The sequence below is a fragment of the Sceloporus occidentalis genome, unplaced genomic scaffold (assembly GCF_023333645.1).
Source record: "Sceloporus occidentalis isolate IW3139 unplaced genomic scaffold, rSceOcc1.0.p SCAF_4, whole genome shotgun sequence".
Lineage (NCBI taxonomy): Eukaryota > Metazoa > Chordata > Lepidosauria > Squamata > Phrynosomatidae > Sceloporus > Sceloporus occidentalis.
Genome location: NW_028316984.1, coordinates 92,137,404 through 92,159,930, shown reverse-complemented (window position 1 = coordinate 92,159,930; position 22,527 = coordinate 92,137,404). Strand labels below are relative to the sequence as shown.

General features: G+C 39.6%; 1 protein-coding gene across 5 annotated transcripts in view; it reads right to left on the bottom strand.

Moving 5' to 3' along the window:
• Positions 1–22,527, bottom strand: part of LOC149314346 (EF-hand calcium-binding domain-containing protein 4A-like) — a 77,872-nt gene that overhangs the window by 11,522 nt on the left and 43,823 nt on the right. For all 5 annotated transcript variants that reach the window (XR_016280915.1, XR_016280916.1, XM_089520907.1 and 2 more), the window contains exon 11: positions 22,048–22,102. Coding sequence is in view for 3 of the 5 variants with exons in the window: in XM_089520907.1 (XP_089377033.1) it covers positions 22,048–22,102 (55 nt within the window). In the remaining 2 variants the exon portion in view is untranslated. The remainder of the gene's footprint in view (positions 1–22,047; positions 22,103–22,527) is intronic.

The window sequence follows — 22,527 nt, the reverse complement described above, 5'->3', positions numbered from 1 at the left end:
TGGAGAAGGCACAGTTAAGAGGTGATACGATAGCCTTGTTTAAATATTTGAAGGGATGTTCTGGTTTTAAATTAATCTGCTACACAGGCTCTAAATCAAACATAACAGCTGTGCTTTATTTTCAGTCCACACACAACCCAGGAGCAATGGATGAACTCTCATGCAGAATTATTTCCTAGGTTTAAAATATGGCCCAGAAAATCTAATCATTCTGCAAATGAAGCATTCCTTTCACACCAAATCAGATTAACTATGGCGCATTGCAGACCGCCCAGAAGGGGCAGTCTCGCGCCACTGCTGGTTGCTGCGTCCGGGAACCGCAGCATCCAAACCGTGCAGTTCCCGGACGCAGCAAAGAAGAAGTGCCAAAATGGCACTTCTTCTTCCGCCCCGGATGAGATGCCGCGAGGCACTACTCATGCACTTGCAGCATCACATCCGGTGCGCTATGTGTGGATGCTATGCATCCAGCACGTAAAGATGGCGGTGCCCATGTGTATAGGGCGCCGCCATCTTTACGCCCTCATCACATGCTGGGGTGAGGCCGGTGTGGACGCTAGGTCCTCGGCCAACCCCTAGCACGTGACGGGGGTGCCAGAAGAGCCTGTCTGTAACAGGCCTATATACCACAAAAGATGACTAATACACACATACTTAGTGTGCTGAAAACTGCTGGCAATTATCATGGAAAGAAGATATGATGAATCAAAATATTGTTCATATACGATGTGGGTTTTTGTCTGTCATTCAATTGGATTTTCCTAGCCTTCCTGTCTTGCAGTGTCCTAGCCCAGCAGTCTTAAAACATCTGGCTGGCCCTTTAAATGATCTGGTAAAACAAATTTCTTATAGAGGAAATGAGAAAGTTACATCAGGAAACAAATCAAGAAATTCTGAAATCTAGAGAGGAAATGAAACAGGAATTCAAGTCTGAATTAGGAGAGATAAGAACAAGATTGGACAAGATAGATGGAGATTTAATCACAATTTCTGGTAAGGTAGGAAAACTTGAACTGGATGTGAGGAAGGTAGAGACGAAAACCGGAATACTGTGTAAGATATATCAAGAGGAAGAGGAACAGATATTGAGGCTGCAGGTGAAACAGAGAGAGAAATGCTTGAAGTTGAGAGGATTACCTGAAAATATAAACGAGAACTTATATACCTTTCTCTCCCCCGATCCTGGCCAGGTTTACTGAAGAATCTGAAATCCAATTCCCATGGGAGTTAGATAGAGTTTATAGGGTCAATGCGCGTGTTGCAAAGATTAAGAAATTGCTGAGAAACGTAGGCCCATTATAGACAGGCGTAAAATACGTCCTGGGGACGTACTAGGGTTAGGCAAAGTGCGTGCCTTATGCACGCGCCTAACCCTAGTACGTCCCCAGGACGTACAAAATGGCGGCGCCCGTTCCACATGGGGGCCGCCATTACGATGTCACGAATGCGCCGCCTCCGAATGGAGCGGCGCGGACGTGACGTTGTCATGCCGCGCGAGGGCGCATAGAGCGCCCTTTCCACGGCACGAGAAGGAGCTCCGAAAGGGAGCTCCTTCCGTGATTTGCGTCGCTGGCTCCGCCTTTAGACGGCTGCGCCAGCAACGCAAGGGAGAAAGGGGCCGAGCGGCCCCTTTCTCCTCCTTCCCGCCGCCATCGGGTGTCCTTGGGACATGAAGCCCCAAGGACACCCCTTTCCAGGCCGTGGGGAAGCAGCCTTTTGCAGCTTCCCCGCGGCCTGGAAAGAGGCGGATCGGGGCCTCGGAGGCTGCTGCTACGGCGGAAAAGCAGTGCTTACAGGCTGCCCCAAATGGGTGGTCTGTAAAGCGCCGTAGTGATTTACTTTGTCCACAAACAAACAAGAGATCTAATTCTTCAACAAAGTTACAAAATGAAGTTAATAATTGAAAATAAAGAGATATCAGTCTTGAGAGATATTCCGGGGAAAATACTGAAAAGCAGAAGAGATTACTTTTTTCTAACAGAACAACTGTATGGAATCCCATTTAGGTGGGAGGAAGTGGAAGGCATCCAAGTAACCTGGAACCAAAGGAAAATGAGGTTAAACTTGGTTGAGAAGGCGAATAGTTTCCTAAGTGACTTGAAAAAAGATATTGAAATTAGAAACAAGAAAAGAGATAGAAGAGGAGGTGAAGAAGGAGAAATCTGAGAAGAGGACAATACTTAAAAAGAATAGTTTATTAATATTGTCATTTTTTCTGTTGTGCGATATGCCTTCTTTTATTCGAAAAATCTACATACTTCTGTTTGGTGCTTATGATGGCTTGTGTATTTTTTTTTTACCTTTCCTCCGATTTATAATCAATAAAGTTACCATTTTTGATTCAAGGTTTAAAGGTGATTTATTGTTTTAAATTGGCAAAGAACCAAATAACCAAAAATGAAAATACTTTCATGGAATGTAAAGGGATTGAACTCACCGCAAAAAAGAAAAAGGGTATTTTTGTATCTAGAAAAAAATGACTCCAACATTATTTGTTTGCAGGAAGCAAATATAAAAACTAAAGATGTAAGGCTGATCAAAAGGGAAAAATTAGGGAAAGAATATGTTTCATCCATAGACAAAAGTAAAAAGGGAATAATAATCTATGTGAAGAATCATATTGAATCGAAAGAGATCTTTAAGGATATGAATGGGTAATATTTAGGGGTAGAAATACACTGGAGGGGGAAAACCTTTCTGGTAGTAGGCATTTATGGTCCCCAAAACAACAACAGTGATTATTACAAAAAAATAAATAAAAGAAACTTTGTCAGATTGTGATTATGGAAACGTAATAGTAGTAGGTGACTTTAACGGGGTAATTGAGCCGAGATTAGATAGGAAATCGGATAGAAAAAGAAAAGAAAAACAAGGCAAATTACCCCAAACCTTCTTCGACCTAGTGGATAGCTTACCTTTGACAGAGATTTGGAGGCACTTGTACAATGAAGAAAAATCTTATACTTTCTATTCAGAAAGACACGAATCTCTGTCTAGAATCGATTTCTTCTTGATATCAAAGTCAGTGGTCAAGGAAGTGAAAGATATGATAATTTTAAACAGAGAAATCTCTGACCATAACCCTATAGTACTGACTCTTAAAGAACCATACAGGAAAAATATTTGGTACTTAAATGAAGAACTCTTAAAAGACAAAGAGATAGTGGAGAAAGGGAAAAAATAATCCAGTTGTATTTTAAGGAAAACATAAATAATGAAGTGGACATTGCAATAGTTTGGGATGCAGGAAAGGCTACTATTAGAGCAGGGGTAGGCAACCTGCGGCCCGGAGAGGCCTTGGGACCGGCCCCAGCCTGGTCCTGCCACCGATTGCCGCTGGGGCCTTTGGCCTTCGCGCACAGGGGCAATTGTCTATAGAAGCCTCAGAAACATGCATTTATATTAACATTTTTTTAAAAAAATCAACAAATTTTTTCACATGTCCTCCACTTTTAAAAAAAAGTGTCCACCATTTGAAAATTTTGTCCTACATTTGTCCCAGTTTATTTATTTTAAAAATTATTTAATTATTTATTTTTTTGCTTCGGCCCCCCAGTTGTCTGAGGGACAGCAACCCGGCCCCCAGCTCAAAAAGGTTGCCTACCCCTGTATTAGAGGCTTCCTCACATAACAGAACATTATACTACAAAGACAAAAGAAACAGAAGTTAACCCTACTAAACACGCAATTGAGAAATAAAGAAGAGGAACTTAAACAATTTCTGGCCTGCAAAAAAAAAAGAGATATTAAAACTTTGCAAAAACAATTAGAATTAGAAGCTACAACAGAATTGGATAAAAAACTAAAAATGGCGAAACAAAAATCCTTTGAACATGCAAATAAAACGGGTAAATGGCTTGCATACAAACTAAGAAAGAACAAAGAGAGAAAAATAATTAATAGAATAAAAAGTGGGGACAGAATATGCACCCAACAAGATGACATAAAAAAATATTTGAGGATTTCTATGCCTAGAGAACTTAATAGGTGAGGAACAAAGGGGATTCCTACCAAACCGTTATATGCGAAAGAATACAAAAATTGTAATGGATATCCTAGAATGTTATGAACAACATTGTGATAAAAAATTGGGTCTTTTTCTTTCAAGATTTTGAAAAAGCGTTTGACTCTATAAATTGGTTGGTTTTATTGGAACCGTTGGAAAAAATTAAGGTGGGGAAAATGTTTTTAAATTGGATGGGTAAGATTTATCAGAATCAAAAAGCTCAAATAAAAATTAATGGAGAGAAGTCAAATTTTATCAAGATTCAGAGAGGAACAAGACAAGGTTGTCCTCTAACGCCCCTACTATTTTTATTAATCATGGAACTACTTATAATAGATACAAAAACTGATTCGAACTTAAGAGGTGTTACGATCAAAAAACATACCTACAAAATTAGAGCATTTGCAGATGACGCAATAATTATAATGGAGGAGCTGATGGAGATTTTAAAGGGAGTTCTAGGAAAATTAGAAAGATTCAGTCTTGTAATAGGGTGTAAAACTAAAAATGACTAAAAATATAAAGGAGAAAGAAGAAAAGCAATTGGAAACAAAATCAGGTATAAAAATTGGGGGGGGGGAATCAAATACTTGTGAATACAGATCACTAAAAAGACAGCGGAACTATTTGAAAACAATTACAAATGCCTATGGAGTAAAATAAAGGAGGATATGATAAATTGGAATAAGCTATATTTGTCTTTAATGGGAAGGATAGCCTCAATCAAAATTTCCATTTTACCAAAAATTCTCTTTCTATTTCAAATGTTACCAATAATAACATCAGATAAAATATTTAAGGAATGGAATAAAGATCTCTCTCTGTTTAAATGGAGAGGTAGGAAACCGAGAGTTAAGTTAAAAATTTTACAAGACGCATGTGAAAGAGGGGGGCTCAACTTAGCAAATTTAAAGCTATATTACGATTCATGTTGTCTGATGTGGAATAAAGAATGGGTTATGTTAAAAAACGATAGCCTGCTTGAATTGGCGGGAGATGGTTTAAGGTATGGTTGGCATGCATACCTAGCTTATGAGAAAGATAAGAAAAATAAAGCCTTTGGAAACTACTGTATAAGGAAAGCCTTGATAAGACTGTGGAATAAATATAAGAGAAGAATAATACCCAAAAGAGAAGGTTGGATATCCCCCCATGAAACATTCTATAGAAAAGAAATGGTTAGAGAAACTAAATGGTACAGATATATGGATATTTTAGGGGGGAAAATAATGGTAAGATTGAACTAAAGACGAAAGAGGATTTGAATACTGAGGGTTGGAACATAATTGGTTTACATACAGACAGATTCTTGAAAGATATGTAACGGATTGTAAATGGCCGGGATTGGAGTTGGAAGAGGGTAAATCTGACATAGGGAAAATTTTGGTAGGAAAAGAAAATAAAGTAATTGGGAAATTATATGAGGTCCTCTTAAAGTATTAAATGGAAGATGAAATTGTAAAGGAACAAATGATTAAATGGGCTAGAAACATTGGACATGTGATTCAAATGTCCCAATGGGAAAAAAATTGGAAAGATAATAACAAATTCACAGTCTCTCAGAGTATACAAGAATTTTTTCATAAAATGTTTTATGAGTGGTACCTTTCACCAAGTAAAATTGCAAAAATATACAAATACAAATCCAACCTATGTTGGAAATGTAAAAAAGAATTAGGAACTTTCTACCATTGTTGGTGGACGTGCAAATGGGCAAAGAACTTTTAGAATATGATAAATGAGCAAACTGGACAAATCCTTAAGAAGAAATTGCAATTAAGACCAGAATTGCATTTGTTAGGATTATTTTGAGACAAAATAGATGCTGCAGATGAGGTAATTGGTTTTTTAGAAGTAAAATGGGTAAAAATAACAGTAATAAGTTTGCAATAAACAGTAAGGGAGATTGGATCCACTGGCAAATGACTGAACATAAGAAAGTTGGATCTAAACAATAAATCAACGAATACTGGTAGGAAGTCAGGATGAAAGAGTATGTTTGTAAGTTTGTGTAATTAAGATGTAGAAGAAGCTAGAATACAAGGTGAAATAGAAAGAAAGGGAAGTATGAGTCAAAGAGAATACAGGTTGTACAGAGGGAAGAGAAGCAAGAAGGTTCAAGTAAGTGAAGAAGGTTTGTGTATGTAGGAGGACGTGAGGCTAGATGCAAGTTAGGAGGAGAGGGAAAGATAGAGTAAGGAAAGGGAAGTAGAAGGATATAAGAAAGTTATTAGTTCAAGTGAAAGGAGTTAGGAAAGGATAGGTAAGTAGGTAGTAGGAGCTGTGTACAAAAAGGAAGTTGATTGACATACTTTTACTTTTTTCAATTTGTATTGCAAAATATGGTAACCTAATATTTGTAGATATATATGTAGATGGTTTGTATGTATGTTTTGTATGTATGTAAATTGTATGTTTTGTATTAATAAAGTTATATTAATAAAAATTAAAAAATGATCTGGTAAAATGCTGTCACACATACAAAAGAAAAACATTCTACACTACACAATGGAACAGAAACACAAAGACAACAGTTTCATAGCTGTTTCTCTGGGTCTAGCCAGCTTTTATTGGCTTGCTGTAATTTTGGCATTTAAACAGATGATAAAGATACAGCCATTGCATTGCAGTGACAGAACACAAAAACATAAAATATTTGATGAGGATGATTAACAGAGGACATGACATTTTATTGTAGTAACAACATTTCTGCAGAGGTCCGGGGCGGTCACAATGTTTGCAGCATGCACATGCCAGAGGTACATGTAATTGCTTCTCTTAACTCTGCAATGTTATATGTAAAAAAAAAATCTCTGAAAATGTGAAGTCAAAGGCTTTCATAGCTGGCATACATAGTTTTTTGTGGGTTTTTCAGGCTATGTGGTCATGTTCTAGAAGAGTTTATTCCTGATGTTATTCCTGATGTTTCACCAGCATCTGTGGCTGGCATCTTCAGAGAAAGGCATATAAAGATGCCAGCCACAAATGCTTGCGAACCATCTGGAACAAACTCTTCTAGAACATGGCCACATAGCCCGAAAAACCCACAAAAATCTCTGAAAATCTTCACATGTATGAAAGGAGGGGGCTGGGAAAGCAATAGGGAATTATAAATGGAAGACAGTATTGTCTTTACCCATAAATGAGGCAGTTTGTCTGACAATAAAAGTATCATCTGGAAGCATCCACTCTGCAGTTCATGATAAAATTCCAATATGACCTTCAGAACTAATGCCAGTTGCTCTTCCGGTGGTAATGGCGCCTTGAAGAGACGCACTTCGGGAAGGACCTCGGAGGCGATCTCACTCGGCAAGGCAAGATAGGTCAAAAGACTCAAGCTTTTGACCTAAAATTCTCACCAATAACGGCGGGATCAGAGGGGGCTTGGAGGAGGCCCTAGAGCCGCTCAAGAAACCTGTGAAAGCAGAAGTAAGCTTGGCCCTGGAGGAACCCAAAAGGGAGAAGCTGAAACATACTGAGCCGCGCAGGACCGAAGAGCAATCCACGGCCTTGCAGGAGAAGCGGAGACATCTCTGCACAGAGGCGCCACCATTATTTTAATCTAAGATTGTTGAAGATAATTACCGAAATTTGTGGATGCTGAATGGACATAACATCTGGGAAGTAAAAAGCGGAGAGGGGAGAGAGAAAGACTGCTGAATTTGCTAACGGACTTTAAAGAAAGATATAGCTTGCTAAGAAAGAATCCCCGAAAGACTTCTTAAATTAAAAAAAAAAGAAGAAGAAGAAGTAGAAGAAGAAGAAGAAATCTTCCCCTGTGGCTGTAGGAGAAACCCTTTCCACGCAAGGTCTGTACGTTTAAAAAGAAAGACTGTGATAATAAGGGGAATCAAACAGTAAAGGATATACTAAAGGGTTAAAAGCCACTTTTCCTGTATTTACCTGTGTGTCCTGCATCCTACGCTGAGTGTCCTTGAGCTCTGGGAGGAGGGTCCGGAGGAGAAGAGAGAAGCAGAGAGAGAGAGAGAGAGAGAGAGAGAGGGGGGGGGCTGCTGTGGAGACGGAGGAGGAGAGCTGAGAGAGAAGGGGTGGAGCGAAAGGTGGAGGAACGTCTCAGGAAGAGGAAGATGGAAGGACCATAGAGAGGACACTAAAGACAACAGCAGGAAGCAGGACGTAAATGGTCTGAGACCACAGAGATGGAAAATAGAGGGCTGACAGGAGGTTTACCATAGAGTTGAATAACAAGACGGACCGGAAGAGGAAGGAAAGAACACGAAGACGGAGGATAGAAGGAACATAGAAGAAGACTGGTAAAACAGCAACAGGAAATTAGATGGACATGATCATAGAGACGGAAACATAGAGAGGCAAAGGGGTATTCCATAGAGAAGAAGAGGAATGAAGGACGGGAAGAAGGAGGATCGGACACAGAAACGTTTGTCAGAAAGAGTGACAGAACAACTTTAGAGGCTGAAATAAGCAACAAGTTGGTGACATTTATAAAATTTGGGGGAAAGGGAAGGATAACAGAAGGGAAAGCTAGGCAGAGGACTTCAGTCTCTAAAGTAAAGATTAAAAAAGGATATATACATTAAATTGATAATAGAGTTACAAGCAGTGGTACAAGTTTGATTTCTACTGGCTTATTTCCTCCTGTATTTTTGGTTTGTTTGCTTAAATCTTGTTAGAGTGGTAATATTTAAGAAACAAGGGTCTAGGACAAGGTTTTAGATAAAATGAATCCGAAACGGAATACTAGAGCCAATGCTCAAAACCAAATCCCCAGACGCCAATCAATTGATGAACCAAAAAATTTGGACATAAACCAATTAATACTAGAAAAGATTGAGGGATTATCTGCAAATCTGACTGCAAATCTCTCAGCAGCTATTGCACAAGAGATGAATAAATTTAAGAAAGAGATTAAGCAAGAAATAAGGGCAGATTTGAGGCAAATCAATCAATCTGTAGACAAATTAATGGCTGAAATGCAAAGTACGAAGAAAAGAGTGGATATATTGGAATATAAAAGTGATAAAGTGGAGATGGAGTTAATGAAATTGGAAAGAAAAAGAGAACAGGAGCTAGATGAGAGAGCGGTTTGGGAGCAAAGGATGAAAGAACGAGCTGTGAAACTGAGAGGCATTGTGGAAGAGAAAGAAGAAAATCTATTGGAGAAAATAATCCCAAAAATAGCCCAATTTCTCGAGAAAGAGGTGACCAGTATGGAAACTGAAATTGATAAACTGTACCGTGTGAGCTCAAAAATTGCAAAGCAGAAAGGGGTGCCACGGGATATTTCGCTTCACTTTGTGAGGAAACAGACCAGGGATGCCTTTTTAAATAAACATAACGAGACCCCCTTCGAGTGGGAGGGGCAGGAAGTTAAAGTTTTGAAAGACATCCCTGCGAGGTTGCTCCGAAAAAGACGGGACTATACAAATTTGACGGCTTTCCTGAGGAGAGAGAAAATACAGTACAGATGGGAGACACCGGAGGGAGTGACGTTTTGGTGGGAAAAGAAGAGAATCAAAATAAGTACTCCAGAACAAGCTAAGGCTTTCCTGAGAAAGATGAAGGAGAAAATGGATAACAATGCAGGTGAAGATGAGGACCCAGAAGAGAACTTAAATAGGGAGGATAATGAGGAAGAAAATGAGGAGCTACTAGGAGCCACGGCAAGTAACTTAATTACAAGACAACGAGAGGATGAAGACTTCATTGAGGAGGAAGAAGAAGAGGAGACGGATGGAAGAGAAGTATTGCGACAGGACCTGAGTAGCTTATTAATTGATATAGATCGCCAGTTGCTTGATCCAGAAGGATTCGAGGAAGATATTGACTGGAAGGACCATCAGGAAGAAAAGGAAGAAGAAACATTATTGGAAGAGTACTTTGATAATTAGGAAAGAAAGGACAAAAACTAGGAATTGCAGTCTTAATATTTGGCAGATATAATGGGTTCACACAATGATTTGAAAATATGTACATGGAACGTACAGGGGTTAAACACACCTCAGAAGAGGAAAAAAATTTTCCATTACCTTCAAAAATTGAAATTGGATATCTATTGTCTACAAGAGACTAGAATTAAAGAAAAAGATAGAAAATACCTCAGATGCATTAAGTTAGGACAGGAATTCATTTCAGCAGCAAAAGTAAAAAAGAGGGGAATAGTAATCTATGTAAATCAAAGTTATGATGTAAAGGAAATCTGTAATGACCCTGATGGTCACTTCCTAGCAGTAGAAATAAAAGTAAATTCACAAAAGTTTTTAGTTTTAGGGATATACGGCCCACATTCTAATAAAGCCAGGTTTTATAAAAAAATACGGGAGAGACTAATCGATTGGAGTTATGACTCTTATATACTACTCGGGGACTGGAACGGGGTGGTAGATCCGAATTTGGACAGACAATCAAGTAAAGCTATTAAAAAAAATCAGGGAAAACTACCTAGGGAATTCTTTGAGATGATAGATTTTTTAACAATACAAGATGTGTGGAGAGCTAAATACGGCAAGACTAAAGAATATACGTTTTTTTCAAATTATCATAAATCATGGGCAAGAATAGATATGATATGGGCATCAGCACACCTGATCCCAAAAATTAACAAAGTAAAAACACATCCGAAAATTTGGTCGGATCACAACCCAGTTAGTGTTGATTTTAAATTTGGAAAGAAAGAATATAATTGGCGTTTAAATCAGAATCTGCTGAAGGATGAAAAAATTGTGGAATCAATCAAAAAGGATATTGAGAATTATTTTATTGAAAACATTAATGGAGAAACACCTATATGGGTAATCTGGGACGCAATGAAAGTGGTAATAAGAGGTAGTTTGATTAAGACAGGGGCGGAACGTAAAAGAAAGAATGAAGAAAAGATGGTAGAACTTAATAGACTTTTAATGAAATGGGAAGGTATATTAAAGGATAAAGTTAATGATAAAGAAGCAGAACAGGAAATCAAATTTATACAAAAGCAAATAGATATATTAACCATGGAAGAAGTGAATCGGAAAACGAATTACTTAAGACATAAGTACTATGAGGTGGCAAACAAACCGGGGAAAATGTTAGCTTATTATTTGAGAAAAGAGAGAGCTAAGAAAACTGTGTTAGAATTAAGAAATAAAGGGAAGATTATAACTTCAAAAGAAGAAATTAAAAAGGTTTTTTATAATTACTATGCTGAATTGTTCAAAGAAGTCAAATATAAAAAAAGTAAAGTGTTAAAATATCTAGAACAGGTAGAAATGAAAGAACTAACAGAGGAACAAAGGGAATTATTAAATAAGACTATTTCACCAGAAGAAGTGTCGCAAGCAATTAAGAGAAGCAAAGTGAATAAATCGGCAGGTCCAGATGGTTTCACTAATGAATTTTACAAAACATTTGAAGCGTCACTAATTTATCAATTGGCCGAAACTATGAATCAAATTAAAGGAGGGAGTTTACCCCAAACATGGAGTCAAGCTAATATAATCCTAATTCCTAAAGAGGATAAAGATAAATTAGACCCTAAAAATTATAGACCAATTGCTTTATTAAACACAGATTATAAGATATTAGCATCAATCTTAGCAAATAGGTTTAAAAAAATATTAACAAATTGGATACATACGGATCAAAATGGCTTTCTCCCTGCTAGGAAAATTAAAGATAACATTAGAAATATTATTAATTTAATTGAATTACACGAGAAAATATAGATAAGAAATTGGCATTGATGTTTTTGGACGCAGAGAAAGCATTCGATAATATAAGATGGGACTTCATGTTTGGGGTACTAAAGAAAATGAAGGTGGGGGAGAACTTCCTAGCCTGGATCCAAAATATTTATTCTGTCCAAGAAGCAAATATTATAGTTAATGGTGAAAAGTCTGGAAAATTAATAATTAATAAAGGGGTGAGACAGGGTTGCCCCCTTTCTCCCTTATTATTTATAATAGTTCTGGAAATATTACTAAATGTAATCAGAAAAGAGAAGTTGATTGAAGGTGTGAAAATTGGTAAGGAAATATTTAAATTAAGAGCGTATGCTGACGACCTAGTTTTGACAATATCAGACCCAGTTGATAATATTGATTCATTGATGCGGATCCTCAGAGACTATGGGAAGGTTACAGGCTATAAAATTAATAACTCCAAGACCACATTGATGACCATGAATTTATTAAAAAAGGAGGAAGAAGAACTGAAGAGGAGGACAGGATTTCAAGTTAAGAAGGATGTGAAATACTTGGGAATTAATTTGACAACTAATAATAGAGACCTATTTCACAATAATTATGAGAAAATCTGGAAAGAAATCAAAAGGGATTTGGAGAAATGGGATAAATTAAAATTGTCTTGGATGGGTAGGATTGCAACAATTAAAATGGTTTTATTGCCAAAGATGATCTTTCTCTTTCAGAATTTACCAATAATACAGAATAACGCTCCATTCAACAGTTGGAACAAGGATATGTTAAGATTCATTTGGCAAAAGAAAAAAGCAAGAACTCAATTTAGAAATATGTATGATAAAACAGAGCGGGGAGGATTAGCACTACCAAACCTAATGTGGTACTACGAAGCGTGCGCTCTAGATTGGTTATGCGATTGGTTTACATTAGATAATAAAAGATTAATATAGAAAGTTATGAATTAAGATATGGAATACATGCCTATATTTTTTACGGGAAATTAAAATTAGATAGAAATTTCAACAACCATATATTACGTAAAGCCCTATTTAGAATTTGGTTAAAACACAAAGGGAAATGGTGCAATAAAATACCACTCTGGTCCTCGCCGGCGGAAGCCCTAATCAGAAGGGAGGAATATAGACAGAACAATAGGATAAGATATTCGGATATCATTAAAAAAAACAAGATAAAAACATTATTAAATCACAAGAGTTAAAAAGGGAGGGGATCAACTGTAATTGGTTCGCCTATAGGCAGTTAGTTGAAAGATTCAAAATGGATGACAAATTAATTGGGATTGGAAAGGGCAACCAGGAATTCGAGGAAATAATTATAAAGGGAGAAAATAAAAGAATTTCAAAGTTTTATAATTTAATTCTAAATTGAGAAATGGAAGATGAAGTCGTAAAGGATTATATGATAAAATGGGCCCAAGATATAAATCAGACGATAGAACTAGATCAATGGGAAAAAATTTGGAAAGTAAGAATGAAATATACAAGTAGTATAGAGATTAGAGAGAACTTATATAAAAATATGTTCAGATGGTACCTCACCCCATATAGAATTGCAAAAATGTTCAAGAACACCAATGGAAACTGTTGGAAATGTGAAAAGAAATTAGGAACATACTTACACATTTGGTGGAACTGTGAAATTGTAAAAAAATTCTGGAGGGGGATACATAACGAAATGAGGAAGATGTTTAACGTAAGAGATTGTATGAACCCAAAAATGTACCTGCTAAATATTATAGAAGAGGAAGAATTAGAAAGGAAAGGGAAAAAAGTCATCTTTTTCGCTATTATAGCGGCCAGGATGGTATATGCAAAGTATTGGAAGAAGAAAGAAGCTCCATCAATTGAAGAATGGAAACTGAAAATGTATGAACTTTTTACTATGGAAAAAATAGCATGTTTGACAAAAAGGAAACCTTTACAAGTATTTTATAAGGAATGGGAACCATGGGTAGAATATATAAAGTTGGAGGGGACGAGGTCAAGATGGATAGCCCTTGCAGAATAGATAGTGGGAAAGGGGTTGAATAAGGGGAATGACTGGTTAAGAGAGCGTAGAGGTAATTAACCAATTAGCCGGGGAAATTTAAACTTCTGATCTTAAACATTAACATACTGAAAGATGTGGAAGTCAAGGAACACAGTTGGAAATAACTATACTTTTTTAGAATAAGCTCAGCACAAAATACGATTTATTAAACCACAGTACTCTTCAGATCTTTGTTAAATATAAGATAAGAGAATGTAGAAACAGAATTAATATAACACACTCAGCAACACAAATTAATGTCTGGAAGTTACAAATTTTTTGTTTTATTACTTTTATTAGATTTAAAATGGTGTATGTGTAAAGTGAGAAAGTAATATATTGTTTTATTTTGATATCTTTGAAAATAAAATTAATAATAAAAAAAGAACTAATGCCAGTTGCCTGTCTCTAAACTGCCACAGCCCTTATGCCAAGGATGGGCACCTAGTCTGGAAAAATATGAGAACAAAGATTCACCACTAAGGCTACAGTGCTACATCCCTCCACTGCATTCATCTTATTGGAGGAACATCTGGATGCTTCCTTCCACTGCCAGCTTTTGGCACATTAGGATCTGCAGTGATAGCGCCTTTGGTAGGCTTTGGAGAGCTACCTCTGCTATTATCTGCTTTGACAAATATACAGAAACAGATTCCAAAAAACTGACATACTAGCATTTCAATCAAGACAAAATGTAATTCCTGACTGCCTGTTTCCCAAAAGGCATTTGGAAGTCGCAGGCATGTTGCTAGATCAGCAGGTTTTGTATTTCCTGCTACCACTTGGTCCTGTTGAAAGTAGCCTTCTGGGAGTACCAAATTTCTGTTTACCAAGCAGCGTAAGGCAAATGCACATCTTACATTGCCCTCAGGGTAACATTTATATTCTACAACTGTGATTGTCAGTAAAAAGATCCTTGAATATTCTGGATGACACAAGCAGCTGTCAAACAAGATATATGTTGATAGTAACTGGATGCTACGCACTTTTCCTATTGAAAAAAATCAGAGCATGATTTGCTTATTTTCATTCCCTCCAGTATGGTTATAATTGGTACACCATGAGTGTTCGCACGAGATGACAGATTTTTTTAAAAAAATGTAAATAATAGGTAAGGATCTTTTGAGATCTCCCATTAGCCAGAGATTGACCGTTTATGTTTAAGAATCATCAATTTCCTAACCCATCTTTCTAATGCATTCATATGAAAGAACAGTCTTGTTATACCGTTTTGGCACTGTATCATATTTTGAGCATCACCAGATTGGTTTTATTAACATTTAAAAATTATTGTTCTTGGATGCTTTGAAAGTTCCATCCTGGCAACCTTTTTGTTCCATTAAAAGAAAATTACAAGAACTAAAGCTGCTTTCTGTCTCCCTCTTTTCCTTTTACCCAGTCCATCAGATGTAGGCTGCTTAGACTGTGGCAGGATGACTTTTTACTGACTGTCACCTCCATTCATACATCTTTACATTTTGGAAAGACTACTCCTGGAGTAGTGTGACTTCAATACCAAACTGAATCACTAAAGACTTTCTCGTCCCTTTAAAGGCTAAAACACAATGCAGAAATAATCCAGTTGGAGACCTCTCCAACTGCCCTGGCCCTGGAAACTATAGTTTCATGTTGCACCAGAGCTCTCTCAGATAGAGAAGGCTAAATGTCTCACAAAACCACAGACCCCAGAATTCCCTAGCTTTGAACCAGAGCAGTTAAAGAAGTTTCAAATTGGATTATTGCTGCAGTGTGTCTTGGATCTTAGGAGAAGGAATCACACAGCCCATTGTACCTCCACTCATTTTTGTGACCTCTGGACCCCTTCTATACCATCACCACCACTGAAAATGGGGAGACAGAAAGAATTGCTGCTCCTGGGAGTTCCGTGAGAAGCCATTCTCCTTTAATAATAATAATAATAATCCTGCATCTCCCTGCGGATCGAGGCAGGTTAGAACAAAGTGCAGTCATACAGCCATGTGTACTCATTGTCACTGTCTCTCTGTCACACACACACCTCTTCTCTCTTACCAGTTCTTTTTGGGTGATGGTTCAGCCCATGGTAGGCCCAAGGGTGAAAATATAGCCTACCTCTACTCTAAATATATTTAGAAGGCAGGCCTCCTGAACACTTCCTGCTCCTTCCTAGTTACCGGTAAAGAGCTATAGACCTCTACAAAGTCAGCCTGTTGTATCCATGGGGCTTCCATTATGCCCCCCCCCCATTGATGCCAAAATCCGCATGACCTCAAGTCCCACTGGTTTTAATGGTGGCATGTCATGTGTGCGACTGCGGCCTGCATGCGCTGCCATTGGAGTGAATGTGTGGGGCCATCCATAGATGCTCAAATCCATGGATGGCAAGCCCACATTTGAGGCGAGAAGACTGTATTAGAAAGGGTGACCTTGTTTCTTGCAAAAAAAATGTCTTCATCTTAATTTTATATGCTGTAGTTACTTCACTAGCTAAGAAGGAGCTGGCCTAACACCAGAGGACAATGGAAAAGGAAATGAGAAACAAGATTATTCCTAGAAATCTCCAAGAAATGGTTCTGCTTGCTTTCTTTTTTGGCCCATTCCAATGTAACCCTTTCCAGTTTAATTAGTGTACAAAAACAATGAGTGAAAGAAATGGAAAGTAACCACAGATGTTCATGGATATCCATATTTGGAGTTATTTTAATGATGCTCGAAGTTGTCTGATTGTATCAGTCCCTAGTCTGGACATGCTTTGTCTTAACATCACTAGATTTGGAGCTACCTAGAGTAGACCCTATGTGAAATGAATTGGACTTGTCGGTCTCAGCTAATTAAGGGCCCATTCATACTACAAAAAAAATCGGTCCCCAAACCGATTCAATCACGTGAAGTTCATACTCACCCCGAATCTCACACAAGCGAATCCGAGGCTTGCACATCCGTTCCGTGGTAAATGGCCCCTAGCGCGGTTTTTTTGAGATCGGCGCAAATACCGTTTCTTTTGAAAAAACGCGGGTCCTGGGAATGAGAACTTGGCACCGATCGCGACCGAGGCAAATTGAGGGAGGGATTTAGGTTAGAGGGTTGGCAAAGGACAAGGCATTTCCTCCCCTCATCAGAAGGGAGGGGGAAGAGGAAAGAGCCCTGGGAAGAAGGGCTGCTGCTGGGCAAGGAGCAGGCAGGGCTCCTGGTGCCGGGAGGAAGGGGATGCTCTCCTCCTCCTCCTCCTCCTCCTCTTCCTCCTCCTCCTGCTGTCCTGCTGGCCCCTGCTCCCTCCGGGGCCATTCAAGGCCGCCTCTCTTGCTGGGGGACTTGGCCAACCCCAGGAGGGCACATTGCATGCCCACGGAGGCAGCCGCTTCCAGCCTGGAGCCTGGCACCCAGAGAGGGGCTCCCCCGAGAGCCAGCCTGGCAGCCAGGGGATGGCGGGAGGAGGAGGAGGAGGAGGGTCACTGGCCAGGCAGCAGCAGGCCTCCAGCAGCTGAAGCAGGGAGAGAGATGCCTCTCTCTCTCTCTCTCTCTCTCTCTCTCTCTGTGTGTGTGTCAGAGGGAAAAGGGGTGGTGGTCTACTTCCAGCTCCCGCAGCCTCCCCATTGCTCTTCTCCCTCACGATCCCAAGGCTGGAAGGGATCCCCAAGGGACATCCAGTCCAACCCCCAATCAAAGCAACAACCCCCCCCCCCCTTTTCAAGCAGCCTCTTTTGACAATCTATGCGCATGATTTTCGGGGTGACATGCCTGGGATGTAGGGAAATGGATGCAGGAGAAGCAGCCTCTTTTGACAATTTATGCGCATTTTTGGGGGGGTGACATGCCTGGGATGTAGGGAAATGGATGCAGGAGAAGCAGCCTCTTTTGACAATTTATGCGCATTATTTTTTTTGGGGGGGGGGGGTGACATGTCTGGGATGTAGGGAAATTCCCAATTGATCCCATGAGGTCACTCTCTCTCAGCCTCAGTGGAAGGCAATGGCAAAGTGTAAGCAGGAGAAAAGAGTTCAGCAGAGGAGGAAGCTACAATAATGTTGCAAAAGACCTCACAATCAATGTTACATTTTTAAACAATTTGTTTGGTGAGAAAAAGGAGAGCTAAAATGTTGCTTTTAAAAGCAAAAAAAAAAAAAAAAATGCATGGCAATCCCATCCTTTTCCTGGGACAGGGGCAGATCTGACCCAAAAGCCCACAGGTTTATAAAAAAAAGAGAGAGAGAGAGAGGCATCTCTCTCCCTAGAGAGAGAGAGAGAGGCATCTCTCTCCCTGCTTCAGCCGCTGAAACCCCTGTGCCTGGCTCTTTAAAAAGGGAGGACACTTTCCCCGATGCCCTGCAAACGTCACCATGACGATAGCTTGATTGGCAGCGGCCACCTCGCCAGCAGACACAGAATGCATTCGATTTCTAATTTGCAGACACAAAATGCATTCCATTTCAAATTTGTAGTGGGCACTTGCTAACGGAGCGATTCGGGGGAGGGGCATCCGGATCAGCCCAGTTCCTTCCAGGTCTTTTAGGCCAGTATGAATGGGGCCTTAGTGGGCCTGCTCTTAATAGGTGTTATAGGCCAAATTATTTAGTTGTCAACTTTGTGCCCGGGCCCTTGGGCATATAACCTTAAAAGTATAAAAGTTAATTTAAAATGCCATAGAGACTAAAACATGGCATAAGATTTAATGCAGGCAATTAGAGCTGGGAGAATGTGTGTCAGTGAAAAACGCTTCATCTTTCATATCACTCTGGGAAGAACAAGGCAAATGCCTATGTCCTAGACTAAAAATCTCAATTTCAGAAGGAGAAGAGTTAGTACACACCTGATTTCTGAGTTATTTTCATTAGCCATCTGATAAGAAGCTAATAAAAAGAAGTTCAGATAAGAGTTCTTATCAGACTACCTTCAACCATATCTCCAACATCTGAAGAGAAGGCAACAATGTCTCTTTCTAGATATGGTGTTCCTGATAATTTGATAGTCTGATAATTGATCTGGACATGCTACCCAAACAGGCTGTTATACTGTTAAGGCTAATGCTAAAATTGAGATATGCCCCATTATGCTTGAAATGAATTTATTTATTGTAGTGTATGCTGTTAATATTTAACAACACTCAAGATTAACCCTTACATGTAAACAGATGAGATTGTAATCTGTCATGAGCAAGTGACTAAATTATATTAGAGGATTATGAATATGATATAAGGGACAGGGTTGTGTACATGTGAAAGCCTTTATATCTGTATAAGGTCTGCACAGACACCATAGAAATTATGGAAAGAATCTGATAATGAGGAATGACTGAAGTATATAATCTTGATGGTATAACCTATGTGTTAATTAGTATAAAGCCTGTTAAAGCAATGAATAGAAAAATAAAGTCCCTATGAAATGTTCTGATGAAAGTATAACATCTTGATGGTCAGATAATATGATGCGATACCTTATGTGATACCAGTCGGTCTTCCTTATTCATAGTTTTTTTTAATCCACGGATTCAAGCACCCATGGCTTCAAAATATTTTTTAGAAGTATAAATTCCAAATAGCAAACCTTGATTTTCCATTTTATATAAGAGACACCATTTTCCTTTTCCATTGTATTTAATGGGACTGGAGCATCCATGGATTTTGTTATCCACAGGGGACCCTGGAACCAAACCCCAGCGGATAACAAGGGCCCATTGTAATGTATGAAGTTAAGTGTCCAGACATTGCTATGCCTGCATTTTTCTCTATGGTGAATGTATTTTTTTATATATCTATGGTGGCTTACAGACCATCCCTTTGGGGTGGCCTGTACCCACCCCTTTCCCCGACGGATCGGGGCCTCAGCTGCCACAGCAGCAGCCCTGAGGCCCCGATCCGCCACTTTCCCAGGCCTCAGGGAAGCGGCAAAAGGTTACTTCCCCACAGCCTGGAAAGGGGTGTCCTTGGGGCTTCAAGCCCCAAGGACACCCCAACAGCGGTGAGGGAAAAGAGAAAGGGGCCGCTCGGCCCTTTCTCTTTTGCGTTGCTGGCAAAGCCATGTAAAGGAGCTCCTTCCGGCGCCATGGAAAGGGCGCCAGGATGTCACACCCACGCCGCTCTGTTTGGAGGTGGCGCGGCCGTGACATCCTAAGGGCGGCGCCCATGTACAATGAGTGCTGCCATTTTGTACATACCCTGTACGTACTAGGGTTGGGGGCATCTGAAAGAGATGCCCCTGGGCAACCCTAGTACGTACAGGGTACGTACTAAAAGGCCCGTTTGGAAAAGGCCTCTGAATACTTATAATAAATAGCCGAAAAGAGTACCAAAAGGACCTGTTCAATTCATATATATATATATATATATATATATCCTGAAATTCCAACATTTAAGAACACTCGACTGTCATTAACTCAGTTTAGCCAGCGTCATGAGTTAGGTACTCAGATGACCAGAAGTTGATAATAGGACCCCAGATAGAATCCAGATTTAGTTGGCAAGTGTCAAGCACCCACAATCCCTCTCTCTAATAAATAAGAGGTGGGGAACCACATCTGTTTCATAGGATCTAAAATAGATTTAGTTCTATGGCAGCAGCTATGAATGAGCAATTTGCTACTGAGTTCACCAAGGAACATTCCAAATGCAGAAGAGAAGACAGCATGCAGTACATACACTGGGGAAGTCATGTATATGTCTGCCACCCCACCCCAGTCTATAAATGCAGTCACAGCTTTTGTAACCTGGAAATGGAAATGGTATAGCTCTTGGGCCATATGAGATCAAAGAGAGATCTAGAGTGTCCTCATACCATTGCCATTTTCCCCCAATACGGAGAATTATGCCTCCCACAGCCTCCAAAAGTTATAACTCTTCGTTTAATTTCTCTTTTGCTCCTGCTCCTGCTTCAAGATAGCAATTTAAAAAAATAAAAATAAAAGTTATCGCCCAGTAACTTCTGGGTGCTGTAAAATGCCTGAATACAGCCAACAAAAGTCTCAGGGGATCAAGAATAGGGCAGGGGCAGCCCTGAGACCTTTCTTAGCTGCCTACCTTTGTGATAATCACAAAGAAGAGTGGTGGTAAATTCAAATACAAATTACAAAATAACACACATTAAAAACATTACAATGGGAACATCCCTCTCTTCTTTCTATATCACTCTCACACACAAAATGTTTACTTAGCAGCTTTTCTATAAATCTCCATTCAAGTTTCCCAAAAGATTCCTGCAGCTTGTGCTTGCATAACATAACTGGTAAGAGCTGTGGATCAAGAATATTTTTTCCTCTTTATATTTTATCCCTGCCTTTTGCTTGTCAACAGCATCATGAGTAGCAAGAGGAATATCCTTTAGTGGAAACACAGGTATCTTCTTCTGGCTCATCTTCACATTTGGGGTATGTCTTTATGGTAGAATCTACTGTGCAATATATGTCATAAACATTACATTTCACAGCTGCACCCATGCAGGACTCACACACAAGTTGCTATAGGGAGGAAAATCCCACTGTAGGAGAAGGTACAAAAGGGGACAAAACAACCCCACCACCACCATTTTCAGATTCTTAATTATGACTTGCATAACTAGGGGAACCTGGAAAGGCATAGCTACAAGCAGGACCAGACTAAACCATTTTGTTGCCCAACCACAGGATAAGATGGCAACCTCTCCCATCTGGCATATCAAGCCCAACCAGACAGGTGGCTGAATCTTTCTTACTTCAAAACCGGTAAAAAGACATTGCACCTGAAGACAGGAAATTAACTGAAAGGGTTTAGGGCCTGCCATACAACATACGCTGCTTTGTTCTCCACCACAATGCTGCCACTGCCTACCCCTACCACTTAAGACAGCCATCTCATTCTGCCCAAGGATAGGGCCAGCTTTGGCCACAAGCTTATGTGGCAGAAGAATCACAGGTGATCATCCATGGTAGAGACCAGTTTGAGGCATAGCCCTAGGAAAAATGAGTTCCCCTGGCCAGAAGAAAGGGTATTCCTTGGGATAGACAGTTGATGGTTCAGCTTTAAGAATGGAGATTCTGCAATGCTTCTTCTGATTGTCAGTTTTTATGTCCAAAGCTTAAACTGTGCAAAAGAGTCTTTCTTGTCTTTGGATCCAAGGAACACCTCTTTCCTGTCCAGTCATCAGAAGTAGGTGGCCCCTATTAGCCCTTTGTAATTGCCTGGGTTTGAACACACAGGTTTTTCAACATTCAGAAATATATACACGGACACACACAAAGGTCCATATGGAGGAACTATGAAACAATGAAACACACAATTCCTTGGGTCAGTGTCCCCCATGGAAATGGAATGAGGCCAGGTGATGGCAGCAACAGCAGCAGGCAAAGGGAAGGTGACTGGGGATTAGGATTTTCTTTCTCAGACTAACCAGCTTCTTGGCTTCAAAGGCATCCCTTTCATCTCTCAGCTTCTTGTTCATCTCCCTGTTCCAAAGGAAAAGGAGGCATACATAAATAAGGTGTGATGGTTGCTCTAAACACAATGCACATACTTGTCTCTTATTTTGTTGTTGTGTACTTTCAAGTTTTTTCTTGTTTATGACTACTCTAAGGCTAACCTATCATGGGGTTTTCTTGGCAAAGTTTGTTCAGAGTGGGTATACCTTTGCCTTCTGAGGCTGTGAATATGTGACTTGCTGAAGGTCACCCAGTGGGTTTTCATGACCAAGCAGGGATTTGAACTCTGGCCTTCAGAGTTGCAGTCCGACACTCAAACCACTACACCACACTGACTCATTTATTCCTTATTAACATCCCAACCTATGGTGGGCAATTCTCAAATCTTGGAAACATGAGAAACAAGCAAGAAAGTGAGAGACTAATCCTTGCACAGCCAAAGAAGTCATATT